General features: G+C 35.6%; 1 protein-coding gene across 1 annotated transcript; it reads left to right on the forward strand.

Annotated features, from left to right (window-relative positions):
- The first annotated feature begins 12187 nt into the window (after positions 1-12187).
- Positions 12188-13590, forward strand: LOC107904808 (U-box domain-containing protein 11). Its single transcript, XM_016831299.2, has one exon. The coding sequence runs from the start codon at positions 12261-12263 to the stop codon at positions 13350-13352; it is 1092 nt and encodes a 363-aa protein (XP_016686788.2). The 5' UTR covers positions 12188-12260; the 3' UTR covers positions 13353-13590.
- The last annotated feature ends 8270 nt before the right edge of the window (positions 13591-21860 follow it).

Genomic DNA, 21860 nt, shown 5'->3' on the forward strand with positions numbered 1-21860 from the left:
TCACAGCTCCAAGCCCACTATGGTTGGGGATTTCCTGCGTGGATGAAAATAAAAAGGGTGAGTTTGGGGAAACTCAGTGTGTAAGGAAAACCCATTCAAAGCCCAAGTCAGCTCAAGCCTATTGGGCCTAAGCCCATTCAGGCAACAGTGGTACTGGGCCAGAGCCCTTTTCAGATTACAATAAACTGGGCCTTAGCCCCTTATTCAGATAACAGTATGGCCCATAGGCCCATTTCAAAATACATGCAACATCAGTAAACATATGCAAACCCATTTGGGGAGACTACTCAACCCACCAACCACTACACTCCACCCGTACCAGCCATACACTCCATGTGGGGAATAGCTCAACCCACCCAGCCCAACACTCCACAGTTACAGCCTTGCTGCTCAGTTAACAGTAAATTGAGGCAAAGCCTCCAGTACGTGGACAAGCCACTTTCAGTGCTTCCTCCGTCAATATCCCAGTCCCATGCATCAGATAATAACAACATGGCATGCAGTAAATAACAACAGTCAAACATGCATTTAGGTCAATTTAACCCTAGGGGTATTTCGGTAATTTATCTCCTAAGGGTAAAATTGTAAATTTTCCATTTTTAAAGATATTTCAGTAATTTATCTATTTTAGGGTTTTTCATGCATATTCCTACCTGTCACGTACTAACAGAATCACTACCGAGGGTTCTTACCGAATTGGGCCCGTTGGCCCATCATTCCAATTTTGACCCATTAAGCCCAAAAATATCGATGGCACAGAAATCATGCACTTTGCAATCCAAATTTTGCAGTTTACCAAAAACATTAATCGATTTACCTCACGAGCATTCGCACACTCACAAATCTACAAAATACCGGTTTTTGACATTTTGGCTTTTTGACTTTTGCCGATCCAGACTAAGAAAGAGGGTGTTAGTTACACACCTGTTTGCGACGATAAGCTGACGAAATCCACACACGAACCGCCTACAATTGGATTACTAACACGTTAATCTAACTATTCAAATACAAACTACGTATTAACCCCTTACAATATTCGGCCAACCACACCTACAGATCATAGTAAGCTTATAAGAAAATAATAAGTAACTCATTAACAATTTTTTGTCAATGTTTACCACATAATCATAATTTCACTGCAAGTTGTCTTCCTGAGCAACAGTCACTAAATCATTTATAACTGGAGCTACGAAACTCCAAATCAAGTTCCGTTAATTTTCCATGAAAATAGACTCATATATCTTCTATCCATAAAATTTTCAAAATTTTTGGTTTGTCCAATCAATACCAGATTTTTCTCAAAGTTTCACATGTTTCACTGTTTGACTAATCTGACCACTCTTCATTACGAATCAAATTTCTCATTGTACAGAATTCAAAATATGTTTTCCTTTATTTCATTTGAAACTAGACTCAACAAGCTTTAATTACATAATTTATTCAGCTTCTAATTCATCTACCACAATTTATGGTGATTTTCCAAAGTCACGTTACTGCTGCTGTCCCAAGCAGATTTATTACCAAATCACTCTTTCACACACACCTTGCATGCATGTTATTTAAACATGTATATCACCAATCAATCATCACATATCTATGATTTTACTTAAGTATAATATCCTTTTCATCATTTTAAAGCACAACATGTTAGCTGGTTTTTCCCTTTAACATCTAAGGCACATGCATGCTCATTTGTTTGGCTCAACTTCACCTATCTTCCATTTTTCATCAAAAGAACATGAAACAACAACCATTTCCTTCATTTTAATTCATGACTAAATGCTCACAACACAACTAAAAATCAAAATATACTTCAAGAGTTAAGGTAGAATCAAGAAGAACTCATGAACCTCAAAATAAAAGCAAGGTACCAAGAACTTACCTTCAATTTTCCTCCTCCTAATGACCGAATACTCAAGAGCTTTCTCCTCTCCTTTCTCTTCTCTAACTTTCAGCTATGATGAACAAAGATGGACAAAACTTTGTTCTTTTCACCCCTTTTTCTTTTAATAAAACTTCATATTTCATCCATTTAATTCTTTAATACAAAAGACATGAAATTCTTATCATGAAACATTTACCTAACCCATTATCATGAAACATTTACCTAACCCATTATCAATTTGTATCAATTTGTACCATAAATTATGGATATCAAGTGCACATTTTGTCTACAACAACACGATGGCTGGCCACTTCATGTAAAATGGGAGGTTTGTCATGCAAATCCTCCTATTTTGCACTCTTATTTATTTGGCTACTTCAATTTAGCCTATAGCATTTTCAAACATTTTCACATAGGTCCTATTTCATAATTTCACTCCCTTTTTCTTATGGAACAAAAATTAACTAAAATTACTGGGTTCTATCTTAAGCTTGGGCCTTCTAGAGGCCCACTAACATAATTAAACCTATGCCAACATTCACAGGATTCCCGAAAATTGGGGCGTTACAACTCTACCCTCCTTAAAGAAATTTCGTCCTCGAAATTTACTTAATCCAAACAGATGAGGGTATTGCTGTTGCATCGTCTCTTCTGGCTCCCAAACTCAGAAGTTTCCCCTTCTTTAACTTGTTGAAAACGAGTGACCAAAGACTCATCGTTCAACTGTTTTTCCTTAATCTGATCCACCCAGGTTGGCCTCACTTGCAACTCAGCCAACAGACTTCCATCATCATACAAACTCAGACGAGCAAACATTGCTCTCAGATCAGGTACAGCTCTACGACTTAGAGCTTCGGCTACAACATTAGCCTTGCTTGAGTGATACTCGATCGAACAGTCATAATCCTTAAGCAACTCAATCCATCTCCTTTGCCTAAGGTTCAACTCCTTCTGAGTCAACAAATACTTAAGACTCTTATAGTCAGTGTATATAATACACCTTTCTCCGTACAAGTAATGTCTCCAAATCTTAAGTGCAAATATCACTGCTGCCAACTCTAAATCATGAGTCAAATAGTTTCCCTCATGAGGATTAAGCTATCGTGATGCATATGCAACCACCTTACCCTCTTGCATTAACACGCAGCCCAAACCCACGTGTGATGCGTCACTGTACACAGTAAAATCATTCCCAGACTCCGGCTGAATTAACACAAGTGCTTCAGTCAGAACTTTCTTCAACTTCTCAAAAGCTTCCTGCTGTTTCTTAGTCCATAAAAACGGTACTCCTTTCCTTATGTGTTTTTTTCAGAGGTGCTGCCATCACAGAAAAACCTTCCACAAACCTTCTGTAGTATCCTGCTAGTCCTAGAAAACTCCATATTTCTGACACTGACCTAGGCGGCTTCCACTCCAAAATCGCTTCAATTTTCCGAGGGTCCACCTTAATCCTCTCAGCAGAGACCATATGTCCTAATAAGGTTACCTCCCTCAACCAAAATTCACACTTGCTGAACTTCGCAAAGAGTTCCTTCTCCTTTAATACTTACAGCACTATACGGAGATGCTCATCATGTTTCGTTTCAGTTTCAGAATATATCAGGATATCGTCAATAAAGACGACTACGAACTGATCCAAAAATGGTTGGAACACATGATTCTCGGTTCGGAGGCAATCCTGGAAGCTCCTCTGGAAAAACATCTTGGAACTCCTTTACGGTCCTAACCTTATCCACTGTCAATCCCTCCTCTTCTGACTGACTTACAAATGCCAAATAGACCTCACAACCTTTCTGAATCCACTTTTCGGCTCTTAATGCCGACACCACATTGGAAAAATAATCCCTTCGCTCACCTATCACCATAACCTCCTCATCCTTTGTGGTCCTTAACACCATTCGTTTAGCAGCACAATCCAGAGTCGCTTTATGCTTAACAAGCCAGTCCATTCCCAAAATAAGATCAAACTCTCCGAACGGTAACTCCATCAGATCTCCAAGGAAAATCCTACCTTGAGTTTCTAAGGGTACATCCCTATATAGTTTGTCTACCCTAACCGAGTGACCCAAAAGACTTAGTACAGATACCCCACTCACAATCTCCTCGGAGTAGTCCAAGTTGTCCATAATCCGTTCTGTGGCCTCCAACCAATATTCCGCCACATTCGGGGCTATACCAGACACGCCCCTAACGATCTCCGCTCCGTTAGCTCGGAGTCATTCAGAAATCGATCCTCGAATTCTGTTGCCCGAACTTGTCCCGGCAACCCTTTCCAGAACACGAAGCATTGCCTGCGATAAAGTATCATCCCCGGCACCGCGGTCATGAGACTCTACCTCTATTGTCGGTGGTACCGGTGCATCCACCGCCGGCATATGTCTCGAAGACGAAGATCTCACTCGAGCACTTCCTTGGCTCCGTCCACGGCCTCTTGTACTCATATCGTATTAGCTTGATTACAAATTTTTATGCATCAATTAATATTCCAGTGTTTATTACAGATGTTTTATGAATCAGACAGTAGTTCAAAGTTTATTTTCGCAGAATTGAAGTTTAGCTACAGTTTCAGTCTCTTATCAGATTTTCCTATGGTTTCAGTATCATCCTATCTAAAGTATCCTAGCAGGATTTCAGTACAGATAGATAAGTCAGAAAAATATTCAGAAGAGTTCAGAGTAATACTTACAGACTTGAGCCGGAGATTCGGAATGCCACCTTCTAAAGATCTAAATTTTGAAAATCGATTTTTTCGCATTCTTTATAAAATTTTCGCTTTCGAAAATCTTTATTTTTGTAAACCCATTCCACAGCCGAGTTGTTACAACCTAGGCTCTGATACCACTAAATGTAGCACCCCAAACCCGGCTCAGAAGTTATGGCCGGATCCGGTATGCGACATCAAAAACGTAAAAAAAATTTCCATTCTAAGTCCAGAAAATCGTACTTGATGTTCAAAAGATTAATTCATTAAAGGTTAAAATGAATGGAAGCTGTGCACCAGGTAGGAAACCGGAAAAGAGGTGGTGAGTCCATCGGACTGCTTAAGTACCAAGCTCCCTTCGGATCCAATCCTAGACATGCATACCGCCATTGCCACACCTTAGCGTCATGGATATTTCTAGGAAACCGATTTGATTAAGTCATTTTTAGGAAAAGTGATTAATTTTGGAAAATACTCTCATTGCGGAAGCTTTGCTTGTTGTCATGTTATTTTGAAATCAATTGTTGTTTTTGAAAACGCGCCCTAAAGCTATCCAATTTCAATAGTTAAAAATAAATATTACCTATCTTAGTAATACATATTAAACCCATCAAAAATAATTAAGCGGCCTTATTACATTTAAAAACCCAAAACTTCAAACGTAAATAAAAGGATGTCCAATTCACCAGAAGAAAATCAAACTTTCAGAACGGGTGGCCACTCCGAATTCCCTCATAGCTCCAAGCCCACTATGGTTGGGGATTTCCTACATGGATGAAAATAAAAGGGGTGAGTTTGGGGAAACTCAGTCTGTAAGGAAAACCCATTCAAAGCCTAAGTCAGCTCAAGCCTATTTGGCCTAAGCCCATTCAGGCAACAGTGGTACTGGGCCAGAGCCCTTTTCAGATTACAATAAACTGGGCCTTAGCCCCTTATTCAGATAACAGTATGGCCCATAGGCCCATTTCAAAATACATGCAACATCAGTAAACATATGCAAGCCCATTTGGGGAGACTACTCAACCCACCAACCACTACACTCCACCCGTACCAGCCATACACTCCATGTGGGGAATAACTCAACCCACCCAGCCGAACACTCTACAGTTGCAGCCTTGCTGCTCAGTTAACAATAAATTGAGGCAAAGCCTCCAGTACGTGGACAAGCCACTTTCAGTACTTCCTCCGTCAATATCCCAGTCCCATGCATCAGATAATAACAACATGGCATACAGTAAATAACAACAGTCAAACATGCATTTAGGTCAATTTAACCCTAGGGGTATTTCGGTAATTTATCTCCTAAGGGTAAAACTGTAAATTTTCTATTTTTAAAGATATTTCAGTAATTTATCTATGTTAGGGTTTTTCATGCATATTCCTACCTTTCACGTACTAACAGAATCACTACCGAGGGTTCTTACCGAATTGGGCCCGTTGGCCCATCATTCCAATTTTGACCCATTAAGCCCAAAAATATCGAGGGCACAAAAATCATGCACTTTGCAATCCAAATTTTGCAGTTTACCAAAAACATTAATCGATTTACCTCACGAGCATTCACACACTCGTAAATCTACAAAATACCGGTTTTTGGCATTTTGGCTTTTCGACTTTTGCCGATCCAGACTAAGAAAGAGGGTGTTAGTTACACGCCTGTTTGCGACGATATGCTGACGAAATTCACACGCGAACCGCCTACAATTGGATTACTAACACGTTAATCTAACTATTCAAATACAAACTACGTATTAACCCCTTACAATATTCGGTCAACCACACCTACAGATCATAGTAAGCTTATAATAAAACAATAAGTAACTCATTAACAAATTTTTGTCAATGTTTACCACATAATCATAATTTCACTGCAAGCTGTCTTCCTGAGCAACAGTCACTAAATCATTTATAACTGGAGCTACGAAACTCCAAATCAAGTTCCGTTAATTTTCCTTGAAAATAGACTCATATATCTTCTATCCATAAAATTTTTAGAATTTTTGGTTTGTCCAATCAATACCAGAGTTTTCTCAAAGTTTCACATGTTTCACTATTTGACTAATCTGACCACTCTTCATTACGAATCAAATTTCTCATTGTACAGAATTCAAAATATGTTTTCGTTTATTTCATTTGAAACTAGACTCAACAAGCTTTAATTAAATAATTTATTCAGCTTCTAATTCATCTCCCACAATTTATGGTGATTTTCCAAAGTCACGTTACTGCTGCTGTCCCAAGCAGATTTATTACCAAATCACTCTTTCACACATACCTTGCATGCATGTTATTTAAACATGTATATCACCAATCAATCATCACATATCTATGATTTTACTTAAGTATAATCTCCATTTCATCATTTTAAAGCACAACATGTTAGCTGATTTTTCCCTTTAACATCTAAGGCACATAAATGCTCATTTGTTTGGCTCAACTTCACCTATCTTCCATTTTTCATCAAAAGAACATGAAACAACAACCATTTCCTTCATTTTAATTCATGACTAAATGCTCACAACACAACTAAAAATTAAAATATACTTCAAGAGTTAAGGTAGAATCAAGAAGAACTCATGAACCTCAAAATAGAAGCAAGGTACCAAGAACTTACCTTCAATTTTCCTCTTCCTAATGACCGAATACTCAAGAGCTTTCTCCTCCCCTTTCTCTTCTCTAACTTTCAGCTATGATGAACAAAGATGGACAAAACTTTGTTCTTTTCACCCCTTTTTCTTTTAATAAAACTTCATATTTCATCCTTTTAATTCTTTAATACAAAAGACATGAAATTCTTATCATGAAACATTTACCTAACCCATTATCATGAAACATTTACCTAACCTATTATCAATTTGTATCAATTTGTACCATAAATTATGGATATCAAGTGCACATTTTGTCTACAACAACATGATGGCTGGCCACTTCATGTAAAATGGGAGGTTTGTCATGCAAATCCTCCTATTTTGCACTCTTATTTATTTGGCCACTTCAATTTAGCCTATAGCATTTTCAAACATTTTCACATAGGTCCTATTTCATAATTTCACTCCCTTTTTCTTATGGAACAAAAATTAACTAAAATTACCGGGTTCTATCTTAAGCTTGGGCCTTCTAGAGGCCCACTAACATAATTAAACCTATGCCAACATTCACAGGATTCCCGAAAATTGGGGCGTTACATGTTCCATCAACCTGCACAAGGGTTTGTAGTGGGAGAAAGCCCTAACTGTAACACTCCTAACCCATATCCATCGCCAGAACAAGGTTACAAAGTATTACCGAAATTTACAGATCAAATACAAAAATTTAATATCATTTAACATTAATATCAGAAACCAATCAAAATCAAACATATTGTCCCTTATAGGAGCCATCGAAGCCTAAAATACATATTAGAAATAAGTCGGGACTAAACTGGATACTCAGAAAATTTTTCAAAAAATATCAAAATTTTGCAAAGGTGCAGGGGTCACACACCCATGTGGCCAAGCCGTGTGTCTCACACAGTCAAGAGACACGCCCGTGTCTCAGGCCGTGTGGGCATTTGAAATAGGGACACATGGCCGTGTCCTAACCTGTGTCCCAACTAGGGAGCTCTCTGACTTAGGTCACACGGCCAAGCCACACGAATGTGTGCTAGGCCGTGTGAATAATTTGAGCATTCTGTTTTGAAATTTTAAAGAGGTAGGAGACACACAGCCAAACCACACGCTTGTATGTTAGGCCGTGTGAACAATTATGAGCATACTTACTTATGCAAATTTTAAAATACAGGGGACACACGACCGTGCTACTTGGCCATGTGTCACACACGGCTGAGACTCACGCCCGTGTCTCTGCCTGTGTGGACCAAAATAGGCCTTTTTCAAGCCATATTTCTCACCCTACATTTGCCATTAACTAATCAAACAATTTTGGACACCAATATACCATAACAAGGCACTCAAATCAAGCCAAATTTAAGATTTGTTATAACATATCTCTACTTGTATCTTATTATCCAACTTACCAAATTGTTCAAAGTCATATGTATGCTTATTCATACCAAACATACTAGTTCAACCCTATCATCAACACATATATAATTTAACCATTACTCAACCATATCAAACACATAACAAGTATGATAATGCCACACATATATATACATCAAAATATGTCCCACTCAAGCCATTTCAATGGCTACTTATAACAAAATTCTTATAAGCCAACATTAGCCAAATTACCCTATACATGCCATTATAAACTAAATTAGTTTTCTATATGTACCGAAATAGGCCTATAGATAGTGTGATGTGTCTCTAAGCAACTTCCAACCTTAACGAGTTTTCGATTTACTATAAAATAGGGAAAATAAAACAGAGTAAGCGTTTAATGCTTAGTAAGTTCGTATAACATGGAAATTAACTTACCATTTATTCACATTAAAGTAAACATTCAAGGCATATACAAATCAAATTGGTCAAAAGCCCTAACACATATTGTCATCAACCATGCTAGTTATATATTTCATAGGAATATCAAGAAACAAGTATGAGCTCAACAATAATCAAATTTCCACATCATGTGTCCATATAACATGTACAAATCATATCCATGTATTTCAAATATATTTCAGTAAATATTCTTCTCAGATTCAAATTATCTCATATCAGAACTTTGCCCGTTGAAACATGTAAATATCATTGGATATACGGGTAATACACACGAAGTGGACAAATATGTAATCCATCAATTCATATACAAGTATGCCTATAGGCGCATGTAATCGGAAAGCTCTTTCGAGCCATAAACGGGAAGCTTTGGAGAGCCATTAATCGGGAAGCTCATGCGAGCCAATATTAGGAAGCTTCAGAGAGCTATTAATTGTGAAGCTCGTGAAAGCCAAATATTAGGAAACTCATATGAGCCATAAACAAGAAACTCAAGAGAGCCATATAACGGAACACTCATATGAGCTGTGGTGAGTTCACAACACATGAAGGACCTCAACCAATCGGGAACCCTTAATGACAATGTCATTTGTATCCATCAAAATTTTTTAGGTTCAAACGGGAGTTAGTAACTTGTCAGATATTTCCAGATATGTAATTCATACCTTATACATGGCAATTATACATTTCACACACAACAATGTTCAATTTAAAACATCTAAATATACGGTTTAGTGACACGAACTTACCTCGACAAGTGTTCGTGTACACAAATTTTACTAATCTGATACTTTCTCTTTTCCACGATCTAACTCCATATTATGTCTATCAGGATATATACGAATGAATTTAACTCAATTTAATACAATTCATATTCAATTCAGTCCAATACATATCTTTGAAAAAATTATTATTTTACCCCTATACTTTTAATTAATTACGATTTTGTCCCCAGGCTCGGAAAATGAAATTCATGCAATTTAATCCTTATTCCAAGCCTAGCCGATTTTCACATGTAACAATAACAGTCCATGTATTTCACAAAATTCAAAATTTTTCCATGAATTTTCCATCTTTTAAATTTAGTCCTTAAATCATAATTTCATCAAAATTCACTTTACAAAAATTGTTTGTCTATCAACAACCTTTCATTTTCTACCATAAAACTTCAAAATTCACACATACTCAAACATGGCAAAACCCTAATACTTTGATAGTTTTACAAATAAATCTCCGAGATAATTAGATTAAGCTATTACGATATCAGAAATATAAAAATTATTAAAAACGGGACAAGAACACATACCTAATTAAGCCAAATAAGTTTGCTTAAACTTAGGTTTCCATGGCTAGGGTTTCCATCTTTTTAATTTAGGAAAGATGATGAAAATGAGGATGGTTTATTATTCAATTCAGTCCAATACACCTCAAATTTTGAATTCCATAGCTATTTGATCCCTTTAGCTACTAAAATTTAACTTTTGCACTTTATGCAATTTGGTGCTTTACATCAAATTAGATATGTAACCGGTAAAAAATTTTTACGAAATTTTCATGCGACATTTCTATCATAATGCAGACCATGAAATAATATTAAAGTAATTTTTCTTCTGGACTTAGATTTATGGTCCCGAAACCACTGTTTAAATTTCACTGAAAACGAACTGTTTCAGTAACATATGGATCGAACGTCTAAAACAATCGATGAAAAACTCTTCTCCCTGATTCAAGTTCCCCATTCAAGCTTTTGTAAGGCTACATTTGCAAGTCAATGACATTTCTTGGCATGTACTCCAACATCATTGAAATCCACTTTTGAAGTTCATTGTATTACTCATCCAGGCACCATACAATTGTTTCATGGCCATTTGTTTTGCCCACCATGCTTTCATATATGGCACTCTGTATTGAAATCGAGCTTGCATATCCCCAATCAATGTCGATACAAATGACGTCATTCTCTTTGGTTCCATCAATTTTTAGTATTTAATTTTAGGTTATTTGCGTATATAATAAAAAAATATTTTTGTAATTAATTAAAATATAAAAAAATAACCCTCCTTTGACCACCACTCCCATCGTAACCTCCACCCTTAACGAACATCAAAAACTCTATCTACCTACATCTGCAAAATCCAACAAAATAACAACCGTAAAACCAAAAATACACAACAGCCAACATTCGAAAATCAATAACCAAAAGAAGAAAAAGAAAGAAGAAAAGCACTCCCTGTTCTGAAATCCAAAACTGTAATCTGCCAAAAAAAGAAGAAGAGAAAACCATTAGTATTTGGAAAGAAAAAGAGAAGGGAAAATAGAAGAGAAGGAGATCCCTTGGTGATTTTGGGTCTACGTTTTGACATTGTAGAAAGCCACTGGAGTTGACAGACGATGGCACTTAATGGAGAGGAACAAGTTGTGGCTTTGGGGTATTGGATAGTCTTATCGGTGTTTTCTCAATAGACGGCTAGGGTTTGAAGCTTGGGAGATTGATTTTCTGATTGTTTCAATCCAATGGTGATTTGAGTTTAAAATTATTGTTGACTTAAAAATTTAAGTAATTTTTTTTTCAAAATTGATATATTTTTTAAATATAAAAAAAATCCATCTAAATTCCTAATTATTTTTTAAAAATGACCTTTACTTCAAATTCTAAATGGAAAATTAGAAAAATAAGTTAGAATGCTAGCTTGAATTTTTGTATGCTCTCATTTGGAAGATGGACTAAAATGAAAACATATCCACGTACCAGGGTCTAATATGAAAAAAAAATTATACTTAAAATAAAAATTTATGAAAGTTAAAAGTGATTATTTATACAAATTTCTCTTAATAATAATACTATTATTATAATATAAATTTCAATTTGAAGGTTTTCGAAAAATTAAATAGGATCTAAATTGTGTTATAAATAAATAACAATCATATATCTATAATATTTAAAATTTTGTCCAAATAAAATTGTTAATCTATCTATAATATTTAAAAGGAATAATAACAAGTTTTATCCTTGTACTTGAATGAAATTATCAATGTGGTACTTATATTTTTAATTTGTTCATTTTAGTACTTTTACTTTTGAAATGTGTCAAAATTTGACATGTTTCCACTTGAATGAGTGAAACGTATACAGTACCAAAATGAACAAATTAAAAATACAGATACCATATTGACAATTTTATTAAAGTAGAGGTATAGAAAGCGATGGGGGTGAAAACCAAGTTTAGAAGAGAAAATGGTAAGAAGCAAAGAAAGTCAAAAAGTTTGTTTTGGTTTCCTCAAATCGCAGTTAGCACCTCTTGATTTTGAAACTTTCTCTTATTTTACCGTTTCTTACACCAACACCAAACCAAACCAAAAACTCGAAACAATGGAAGTTAAACGCCGAACAGCTCGAAATCTCGTATCCAAACTAAGCTCAGTTTCCGAACAGACCCGAACTGATGCTTTGTGCGAACTACGCCTAATTTCCAAACACGATCCCGATAGCCGACCCTTGATTGCCGATGCCGGAGCTGTTCCTTACCTTTCCGAAACCCTTTACGGTTCTTCTCCCACCATTCAAGAAAACGCCTCCGCCACTTTGTTGAATATCTCCATTTCTTCCCGCGCTTCTCTCATGTCCACTCGCGGCTTCCTCGACGCGTTATCGCACGCTCTCAGTCATTCCCCTTCTCCCACTGAGGTCCAGTCCTGCGCCGCCACTCTTCACAGCCTTCTTATTGCCGAGGACACTTACCGGCCAATAATTGGATCCAAACGTGACATTCTTTACACTCTGCTATCTATCATCACTGATAACAACGCGCCGCCTCGGTCGATTAAGGATGCGTTGAAGGCGTTGTTTGGGGTCGCGCTTTTCCCGTTGAACCGGGCCAGTTTGGTGGGTCTCGGGGCGGTTCCCGCTCTGGTGTCGTTGATAGTCAGAGACGCGAGGACGGGGATCGTCGAGGATGCGACGGCGGTGCTGGCGCAGATTGCGGGTTGCGAAGAGAGTGAAGAAGCGATGAGGAAGGCGGGTGGGGTTAGGGTGTTGGGCGATTTGTTGGATGAAGGGACTGGAGCCAGTGAAAGAATAAGGGAAAACGCGGTGGCGGCTCTGTTGAACTTGGCGCGCTGCGGCGGCGAGAAGGGGAGGAAACAAGTGAAAGAAATGGGGGCTAAAGTGATCGAAGGAATTACTGACTTGACGAAGAATGGAAGTGCTAAAGGGAAGACCAAAGCAGCCGAATTGCTGAAAATCGTTGTTGATGGATATGGGAACCAAAGTGAAGTGAGGGATTTTAGGTTCAATACTTCCTCTGATTTTATGAATCATTCTATATGAAGTCCTTTGCATTTTGATATTTTTTGTTGTAGATTTAGGCGAATATTTGTTGCAAATATATATATTTGATGGTCTGATAATGTAGAACGAATGATTCAACATTCGAATTAGTACATTATACTGTTGTCATATTAAAGAAATTTAGGGATTTTGATGGGATAACCAGTTGTGGTGTATAGATTTGTTCAACCGTGTTAATTAAAACTTTATCTGTTATATGGTGTCATTCGGCACAATATCTTCCTGGTGTTGGAATTCAGTTGTGGTGCAAATTTGTTAGCAAAAAGAATGAAGAAGGGAAATATGAGTCTATGATTGATATGTTTGAGTCTATTTTTCTTTGTACCTTTGTTCTAGATTATGTTATGTGAATGGCCATTGTTGTGCAGGTTGTTTATGTAGAAATCAGAGTATTATATATTAAATAGAACATAAATCAGAGTTTTTATATACAACCTATGACACTACTTTAGGAAACTCTAAGTTAGGAAAGATACTAAATAGGAGATATGATCCCTTAAAATAAGAGATTTTAATAAAAAGAATATCTACAAAATATTCCTAAAATATTTACAGAATATTCCTACACTCCCCCTCAAGCTGGAGAATATACATTGTATAATCCCAGCTTGAATAGGAATTTATTGAACACAGGTTTTGGCAAAGCCTTGGTAAGAATGTCTGCAATCTGTCCTTCTGAAGGAATGTAAGAAAGAGTGACTGTCTTTTTGTTGACTTGATCAGCAATAAAATGCCTATCAATTTCAACATGCTTTGTTCGGTCATGTTGAACTGGGTTCTTGGCAATCTGAATGGCAGATTGATTATCACACAAAACTTCAAAGTGATCCTCCTGATTTGTGCCAAGTTCTTTTAGTAATTTAAGTAGCCAAATTCCTTCGCATATCCCCAAAGCTAGTGCTCTAAATTCAGCTTCAGCACTACTTCTTGAAACAACAGATTGTTTCTTACTTCTCCAAGTTGTAAGGTTACCCCAAACAAAAGTGCAGTACCCACTAGTGGATCTTCTTTCAGTGAGATCTCCAGCCCAACTAGAGTCTGTAAAAATCTTAACAGTTCTGTCTTGTGTCTTCTTAAACATTAAGCCGTGTCCTGGAGTTTTCTTCAAGTACTTGAGAATTCTATTTGCTGCTGCCATATGCTCTTCAGTAGGATTAGTCATGTGTTGACTTATCACATTTACGGGAAAAGCTATATCTGGCCTTGTCAAGGATAAGTAGATTAGTTTCCCAACTAACCTTTGAAATTTCTCTCTGTCTACTAAGGACTCATCTTCTTTATTGAATCTTAAGTTTGCCTCCATTGGTGTATCAGCCGGCTTACAGCCAAGAAAACCAGTTTCTTTGAGTAAATCAAGTACATACTTTCTCTGGTTGATCACAAGTCCTTCTTTTGATCTTGCCACCTCCATTCCTAGGAAATACCTTAGCTTTCCCAAGTCCTTGGTTTCGAATTCCCTGTTTAACAACTTCTTCAAATTGCTAATCTCTTCCTCATCATCTCCAGTAAGAATGATGTCATCCACATACACAATTAGGATAGCTTTCTTATTTGTAGAAGTTACCTTGATGAAAAGCGTATGATCGGCAAGGGACTGCTTGTAGCCATTTTGAAGAATGACTTTAGTGAACCTCTCGAACCAAGCTCTGGGTGATTGTTTTAACCCGTATAGAGACTTGTTGAGCTTGCAAACCTTGTTGCTACCTTCAATAGACTTTAAGCCAGGTGGCAATTGCATATAGACTTCTTCCTCAAGCTTGCCATTAAGAAATGCGTTTTTTACATCAAGTTGGTGTAATTTCCAATCGCAATTTACAGCCAAACTTAGGAGTACTCGAATAGTGTTAAGCTTTGCCACAGGTGCAAAAGTTTCTGTGAAGTCTATCCCATATGTTTGCGTGAAACCTCTGGCCACTAGTCTAGCTTTGTATCGTTGGATACTGCCATTGGAGTTATACTTTATAGCAAAGATCCATTTACAGCCGACAGCCTTTTTTCCTTGAGGAAGGTCTGTAATGGTCCAAGTAGCATTTTTCTCTAGTGCACAAATTTCCTCTTCAACAACCCTTCTCCATTTTGGATCCTTTAGAGCTTCAGCTATGCTTGTGGGAACCTGTTCTTTATCCAAAGTTGCTGTAAATGCTTGAAAAGACGGTATCAATGAATTATAACCAGTAAATTTTTCAATAGGATGCTTGGTGCACTGTCTAACCCCTTTTCTAATAGCAATAGGAAAGTCATCTAGAGTAGTGGACTTACTGATTTCTTCTTCCATTTCGGCAGCTGGACCCAAATCCAATTCTCGGCAAGAATCAGATTGCAAAACAGTCTCAGGGATATGTCTTCTTTTTCTTGTGTAGACACGAAGCTGTTTGGGTGATGGTGTTTTTTGAAGACTGTCAATTGGAGTAGGTGTATTAGTCATAGGTACTACAGGAGAATCAATGGGAGCATTCACAGGTGACAGATCTGCAGGTAATGGCGAACAAGATGGCAATTCTGAAGGTTGAGAATGAAGATTAGAAGGAGATACCTGTTGTGGCTGAAAATCACTCCATGTTTCCCCCTGAATTTCAGCCTGAGTGAAATAGGAATCCTGCTCATAAAATGTTATATCCATAGTGGTGAAAAATCGTTTAGAAGGAGGATGATAGCATTTATAACCCTTCTTAAGTGAAGAATACCCAACCAATACACATTTTAAAGACTTAGGATCTAACTTGGACTTATTAGGAGCAATATTTTGGATAAAAACAGTGCAGCCAAAAATTTTAAGTGGCAGAATGGAGGAGATAGGCTTAAAATGAGGAAAGTGCTGCAAAAATATAGATTGAGGCGTTTGAAATTTTAAAACCTTACTAGGCATCCGGTTGATTAAATATGTGGCAGTTAATAAGGCTTCCCCCCACAAATATTTAGGAACATTAGTGGTAAATAGAAGAGAACGAGTAACTTCAAGAAGGTGCCTATTTTTTCTTTCGGCAACGCCGTTTTGCTGTGGGGTTCCAACACAAGAACTAATCTGAACTATGCCCTTTTCCTTAAAAAAATCACCTAAAGACCTAGCAAAAAATTCACTGCCATTATCAGATTTAAAGAGCTGGATTTTAGACCCAAATTGAGTGAGAACTATGTTATAAAATTGCACAAAAACACTAGCAGTTTCAGATTTATCTTTCAGCAAATAAGTCTAAGTTATCCTACTGTGATCATCAATAAAAGTGATAAACCACTTACAATTATCAGCATTCTTCACCCGAGAAGGGCCCCAAATATCACTATGGATCAAAGCAAAAGGGTAAGAAGGCTTGTATGTAGAAGGAAAATAAGATGATTTAGTATGTTTGGCAAGAGAGCAAACTTTGCAAGAAAAAGAATTAGGCCTTTTATTAATGAATAGAGCAGGAAACAATTTTGCAAGGTATTGGAAACTAGGATGGCCTAAACGAAAGTGCCATAACATAATAGTATCAACTTTTCCTAAAGCGGTAAATGACTTGGAGATCTCGATTTTAGGAGAGGTAGGGAGGATGTAGAGACCATTATGCAAGCTGGCCTTACCAATCATCTTCTTCGAGTTCAGTGCCTGCAAAGTACAATCACGATCATTAAAAATTACAGAGCAATGCAAGTCTGTGGACAATTTACTAACAGAGATGAGATTGCACGCCAGATTTGGTACAAAGAGAACATTTTTAAGTGCAATCTGTTCATTGAGAATAACAGTGCCATGTCCCTCTATTTTGCACAAGGTACCATCAGCCGTTTTGACAGCTTTACCAAAGGTATGGAAAAAATTGTGAAACAATGCCTTGTTACTAGTCATATGATCCGTAGCACCAGAATCGAGGATCCAATTAGGATTCAACTGGGAGGAGAAAAATGCAGTAGAAGAAAGGTTACCTTCTGGATCTTTTATGACCAGATTACCTTCACAAGACCCTTGACTAGACGAATCTGATAGAGCATCAGAACCAGAAAAATTTTCTGGATTTGAAGTAATCTCCGAAGTAGGAGAAGGAGTTTCGGACATGGTCTAGGTTGAAAAAGAAATCGTAACCTAAGCTGATACCATGTAGAAATCAGAGTATTATATATTAAATAGAACATAAATCAGAGTTTTTATATACAACCTATGACACTACTTTAGGAAACTCTAAGTTAGGAAAGATACTAAATAGGAGATATGATCCCTTAAAATAAGGGATTTTAATAAAAAGAATATCTACAAAATATTCCTAAAATATTTACAGAATATTCCTACAGTTTATGCATTTATGTTTGTAAAAAACCTCACCGGACCAAAATCAGACCTTCGGGATATAACTTAAAAGCATTCTACCGTTCATTTCGTGTGAAAAATTTCCTCTGGAATTTGGTAGGCTCATAATTAATGGACCTTGCTGCATGATTTCTCTGTAGTGACTTGTACGGTATTAATGTCAGACTCATTCTATAGCTTAGGAGTAACTCATGGATGTTCACTATTAATCTGGCTGGAGTTTAGTAGGTTAGAACTACTTGGTTTTTTACATTGTTTTCAGCTTTAGACTGTCAAGAATGATTAAGGTCCAATATCTGTAGAAAGTCTGGAATCTTGGTGTCAAATTTTGATTTACCTAAAATTCTCTCCATTGAAGTGTTGATTTGAAGCTAGAATTTTATTCATGCTCAGAATACCATTATATTATATGGAATAGAAGGCTTTGACCCCATATTAGGGGAAACCCGAAATCATGAACCAACAAAGAATCTGGTTGATAAGGAATCTGTACGATATAGCAGATAGCAGCATTGGTGGAAAGCTGCATTGTCTGTGGTGTATATCAAGCTAATCCCAGACTTCTGTTCTTGAAATCTGGCCTAATGAAAAGGATGATGAATGAGTGTCACAAAACCCAGATATTAACATTCCTATAGATTTATTACTATTTAATCATCTTGATTGATATGTCTTGAGGAGCTGCTAACAATTCATGGTATGTGCTTCATTGGCTCACGTTTGGTAAGAAAGTTGTAGCATTTTCTGATATATCTATGTTTTAGTAGGTGGAATGGTTTTGAACTTTTCATTAAAAAAAAAAAAAGGAGAAAAAGAAAGATCAGTCCTTTTTATAGACTCAGTCAAAGAACAAATAAAAGGAATTATATAATCAACTCTGTGAATGTCAACTGATGGCTTAAGATCCAATACATGCTTGCTAAATCAACATTGTTTTGTGAGTTATTTTCCAAGAAAGTATAGTGGGCAAATACCAGGACATACAATTTTATAATAAATACCATACCATTTCTTTAGATATGATTAACATTATACGTTTAATATGTATATCATATTCACCTTCAATTTTTTTTAATAATTCTGGTCAACAAGAAACTAGAAACAGGGTGTCTTTGCTTTCACACCCCATACCTATTCAACTATTAAAAAAATTATATTTTACCTTTAGAATGGAATAAAGCTTTAATAGAATAGAGTTGTAATAAATAATTATTTAATTATTAATAAAATTACATTTTAGGCATAAGTTTGTAATTTTAGCAGCGGTTAAAAGTATCTGTATAATAAAAATTTAGTCTTTAAAATTAATTCTCGAAAATTATAAATTATCTCAATTTGAACCTAATTTTAAAACATTTCAAGAAATATAAGAAAATTCATAAATATTTTCAAAAATATATAATAATATTTTAAAAATATACAAAAAAAATTATATTAATATAAACTAAAATAAAATACTCTCCTCCCTCCCCCCGGCCCCTATCCCTACCACCGTCGGGGATCAATTTCTTCCGGAGATTGCCCTCTCGAGCTGATAGCATGCTCTGACAAATTGCTGCTAGTATACTTTCCTTTTTTTTTTACTCTCTTTCGGATTTCATTCTTTGTCCTTCCAATAAAGTTAGTTTAAGGGGCTATGTTCTACTGGATTTGTTCCAATGGAGTTAAAATCTTTTTATTCACAAATTATGTTGGCTGCAATGACACAGGATTAATTCACCCTCACTAAAGCAACACCATTCATCCGGTAGGGTCCTGCAATGAAATGAAATTCCCAATTAGGATAAACCATGGAAGAAATTCTAAATTCTAAACAGAAAATATGGATATTGGTTTTTTGGATTGAGTCATGAATAAGTTTGCCAACAAATAAGGATAAGCAGTAAGATTTTTTTCTAAAAATGGTTTAAATAGAGGAGAGGGACGGGGTTGGGGAGGGCATTTTTTTTTTGTTTTATTTAATACTAATATATATTTTTATTTTAATATAATATTTTTTATTTATATATTTTTAATTTATTATTATATAATTTTTGAAAATATTTATGTATCTTTATATACTTCTTTGATTTTTTTTTGAATTAGGATCAAATTGAAACCATTTGTAAATTTTAAGGATTAGTTTTTTTAAAATTATGACTAAATCGATATAATATGTAAAAGTTAAGGGAGAAATTTATTATTGTACCGCTTTTTTTAACTTCCACGTCAATTTTCCGTTTGTGATTTTAAGAGAAGTGACAAAAATAATCGAACTATATAATGTGAATGCTTAAATTGCAAACCTTTTATTTTGAGTGCCTAAAAAAAAGTTTTTGATAATTAAATAACTATTTGTGTAGTTTACCCTTTTTCTAAATCTAATGATCCGTTTAAACTCTTAATAGTGACTAGGTAATATTGAAGTGGCATTTTTCTAACACATCTTTTTTTTAGGGATAAATCCCAAAACTATACATAGACTATGGTTTAATATATAATTGTATACATGAACTTTAATTTTGTATAATTTTATACATGAAATTTTGATTTGATTCAATTCTTGTAAATTATTAACACAGTTATTGATATAACACCATTTTATGTTTATATATTGTATACATAAATAATAATACTTATCCAATATAAAAATAAATTAATGTATTTATTTCTTTAAATGTGTATGATTAAATCAAAATTAAAGTTTCAAGTATACATTTGAATAACAATTATTTAAATTGAAACCGAAACCGAATCGGTTTATTCAGTTATCTCGATTTAAATTTTCAAAATCAAAATTGAACCTGATTAACCATTTAAATTGATTTAGGTAATCGAATTAACCGAAAACTAATTAAACTAAAAAAAGTCAATTAATTTGGTTTGGTTACTTTGTTTAAACCAAAATAATGTTCACCCCTACTCAAAATGTAATCCTTGTAATTTGGTCATCCAATTTTTGGGATGTGCATTAAATCTCTAACGGCGGTTAATTGTGCATGTCAAATCATATTTACATTTTCATTTTAATCACCCGACTTTTGGGTCGCTTTTATTTTGGTCACCCAAAAAATATTTTTTTTAAAGTAAAAAAATGACTAAAGTGAAAAAGCGGTAGAAGCTAAAATAATGCGCAAAAATTGTCAAATTTTAAATTTATTTTTTATTAATATTGAAATTTTAAATTTCAAAACATCAAAATAAAATTTTGAAACTTTTTTGTTTATTGATAATAATATCAACCGAGTTGTACTATAATATTAAAATTAATTAATTTAATCTCCTTTTAAATTTTAAATTTTAGTTTATATTTCTAAATTATCTTTAATGAAATCATTTCAAATAACTAATATTTAATATTTTTTTTATGAAACTTAAATATCTTTTCATTATATATATTTTTGGTGAAATACAAAAAAGCATAAAAACTAACTAGTTACATCCAAAAAGGTTTGAGAAAAATCCCCTAGTCTGGTCCAAATCTAAGAAGATACGAACCCTAAAAGGGGGAACATCAAAATATTGTAGCTCAATTGTAGAGGATAAAGCTCCTTTCGCCATGCAATCAGCCACTTCATTGTGTTCTCTGGGACTATAACGCAAAATTCAAGAATTTTCCTGAGATAGCAAACTCTGAATACGCCTGATTATAGCATAATTCGATGTGACTCGGTTACTTCCTTGAATGGCCCGAATGACATCTAAACTATCCGAGAGGATTATTACTCGATCATGACCTCTTCTTTGAGCAAGTTTAAGCCTTTCAGAAATGCCCCACAGTTCAGCATCGAAGATCGAACACCTTCCAAGGTAACGATTGAAAGCCACTGTCCATTCATGTCTTTTGCAACCCTCCAGCAAATACATTTCCAGTATCCGAGCGTACCGCCTCATCGGTATTAAGGAAAATCGTAGACTCATAAACTTGCTCTTCCAAGGGAGAACCAAAACCATAGCTAGTATCAACTCTAGAGAGTGAAAAACATTGAGAAGCCCAACAAAATGAGTTGTTAACAATCTCTCTTGAATTCCAAGGGTGGCCCTGAAAAATAAAAAGATTGTTGTTCTTCCAAATCTGCCAAACCAAAATTCCAAAAAGACAAGCCCAACTAGCTCCTCCCTCCGTGACTAGCGACGAATCCTATACATTGAAAAGAATCCAGTCTTGTAATTTAAGAGAGAAAAAGTTTGTTAAACGATTACCTATTAAGATCTGATTCCACACT

The sequence above is a fragment of the Gossypium hirsutum genome, chromosome A05 (genome assembly GCF_007990345.1).
Source record: "Gossypium hirsutum isolate 1008001.06 chromosome A05, Gossypium_hirsutum_v2.1, whole genome shotgun sequence".
NCBI classification, from domain to species: Eukaryota; Viridiplantae; Streptophyta; class Magnoliopsida; order Malvales; family Malvaceae; genus Gossypium; species Gossypium hirsutum.

Coding starts and splice junctions, on each gene's coding strand:
- LOC107904808 (XM_016831299.2), top strand. CDS start 12,261: ATGGTAAGAAGCAAAGAAAGTCAAAAAGTTTGTTTTGGTTTCCTCAAA.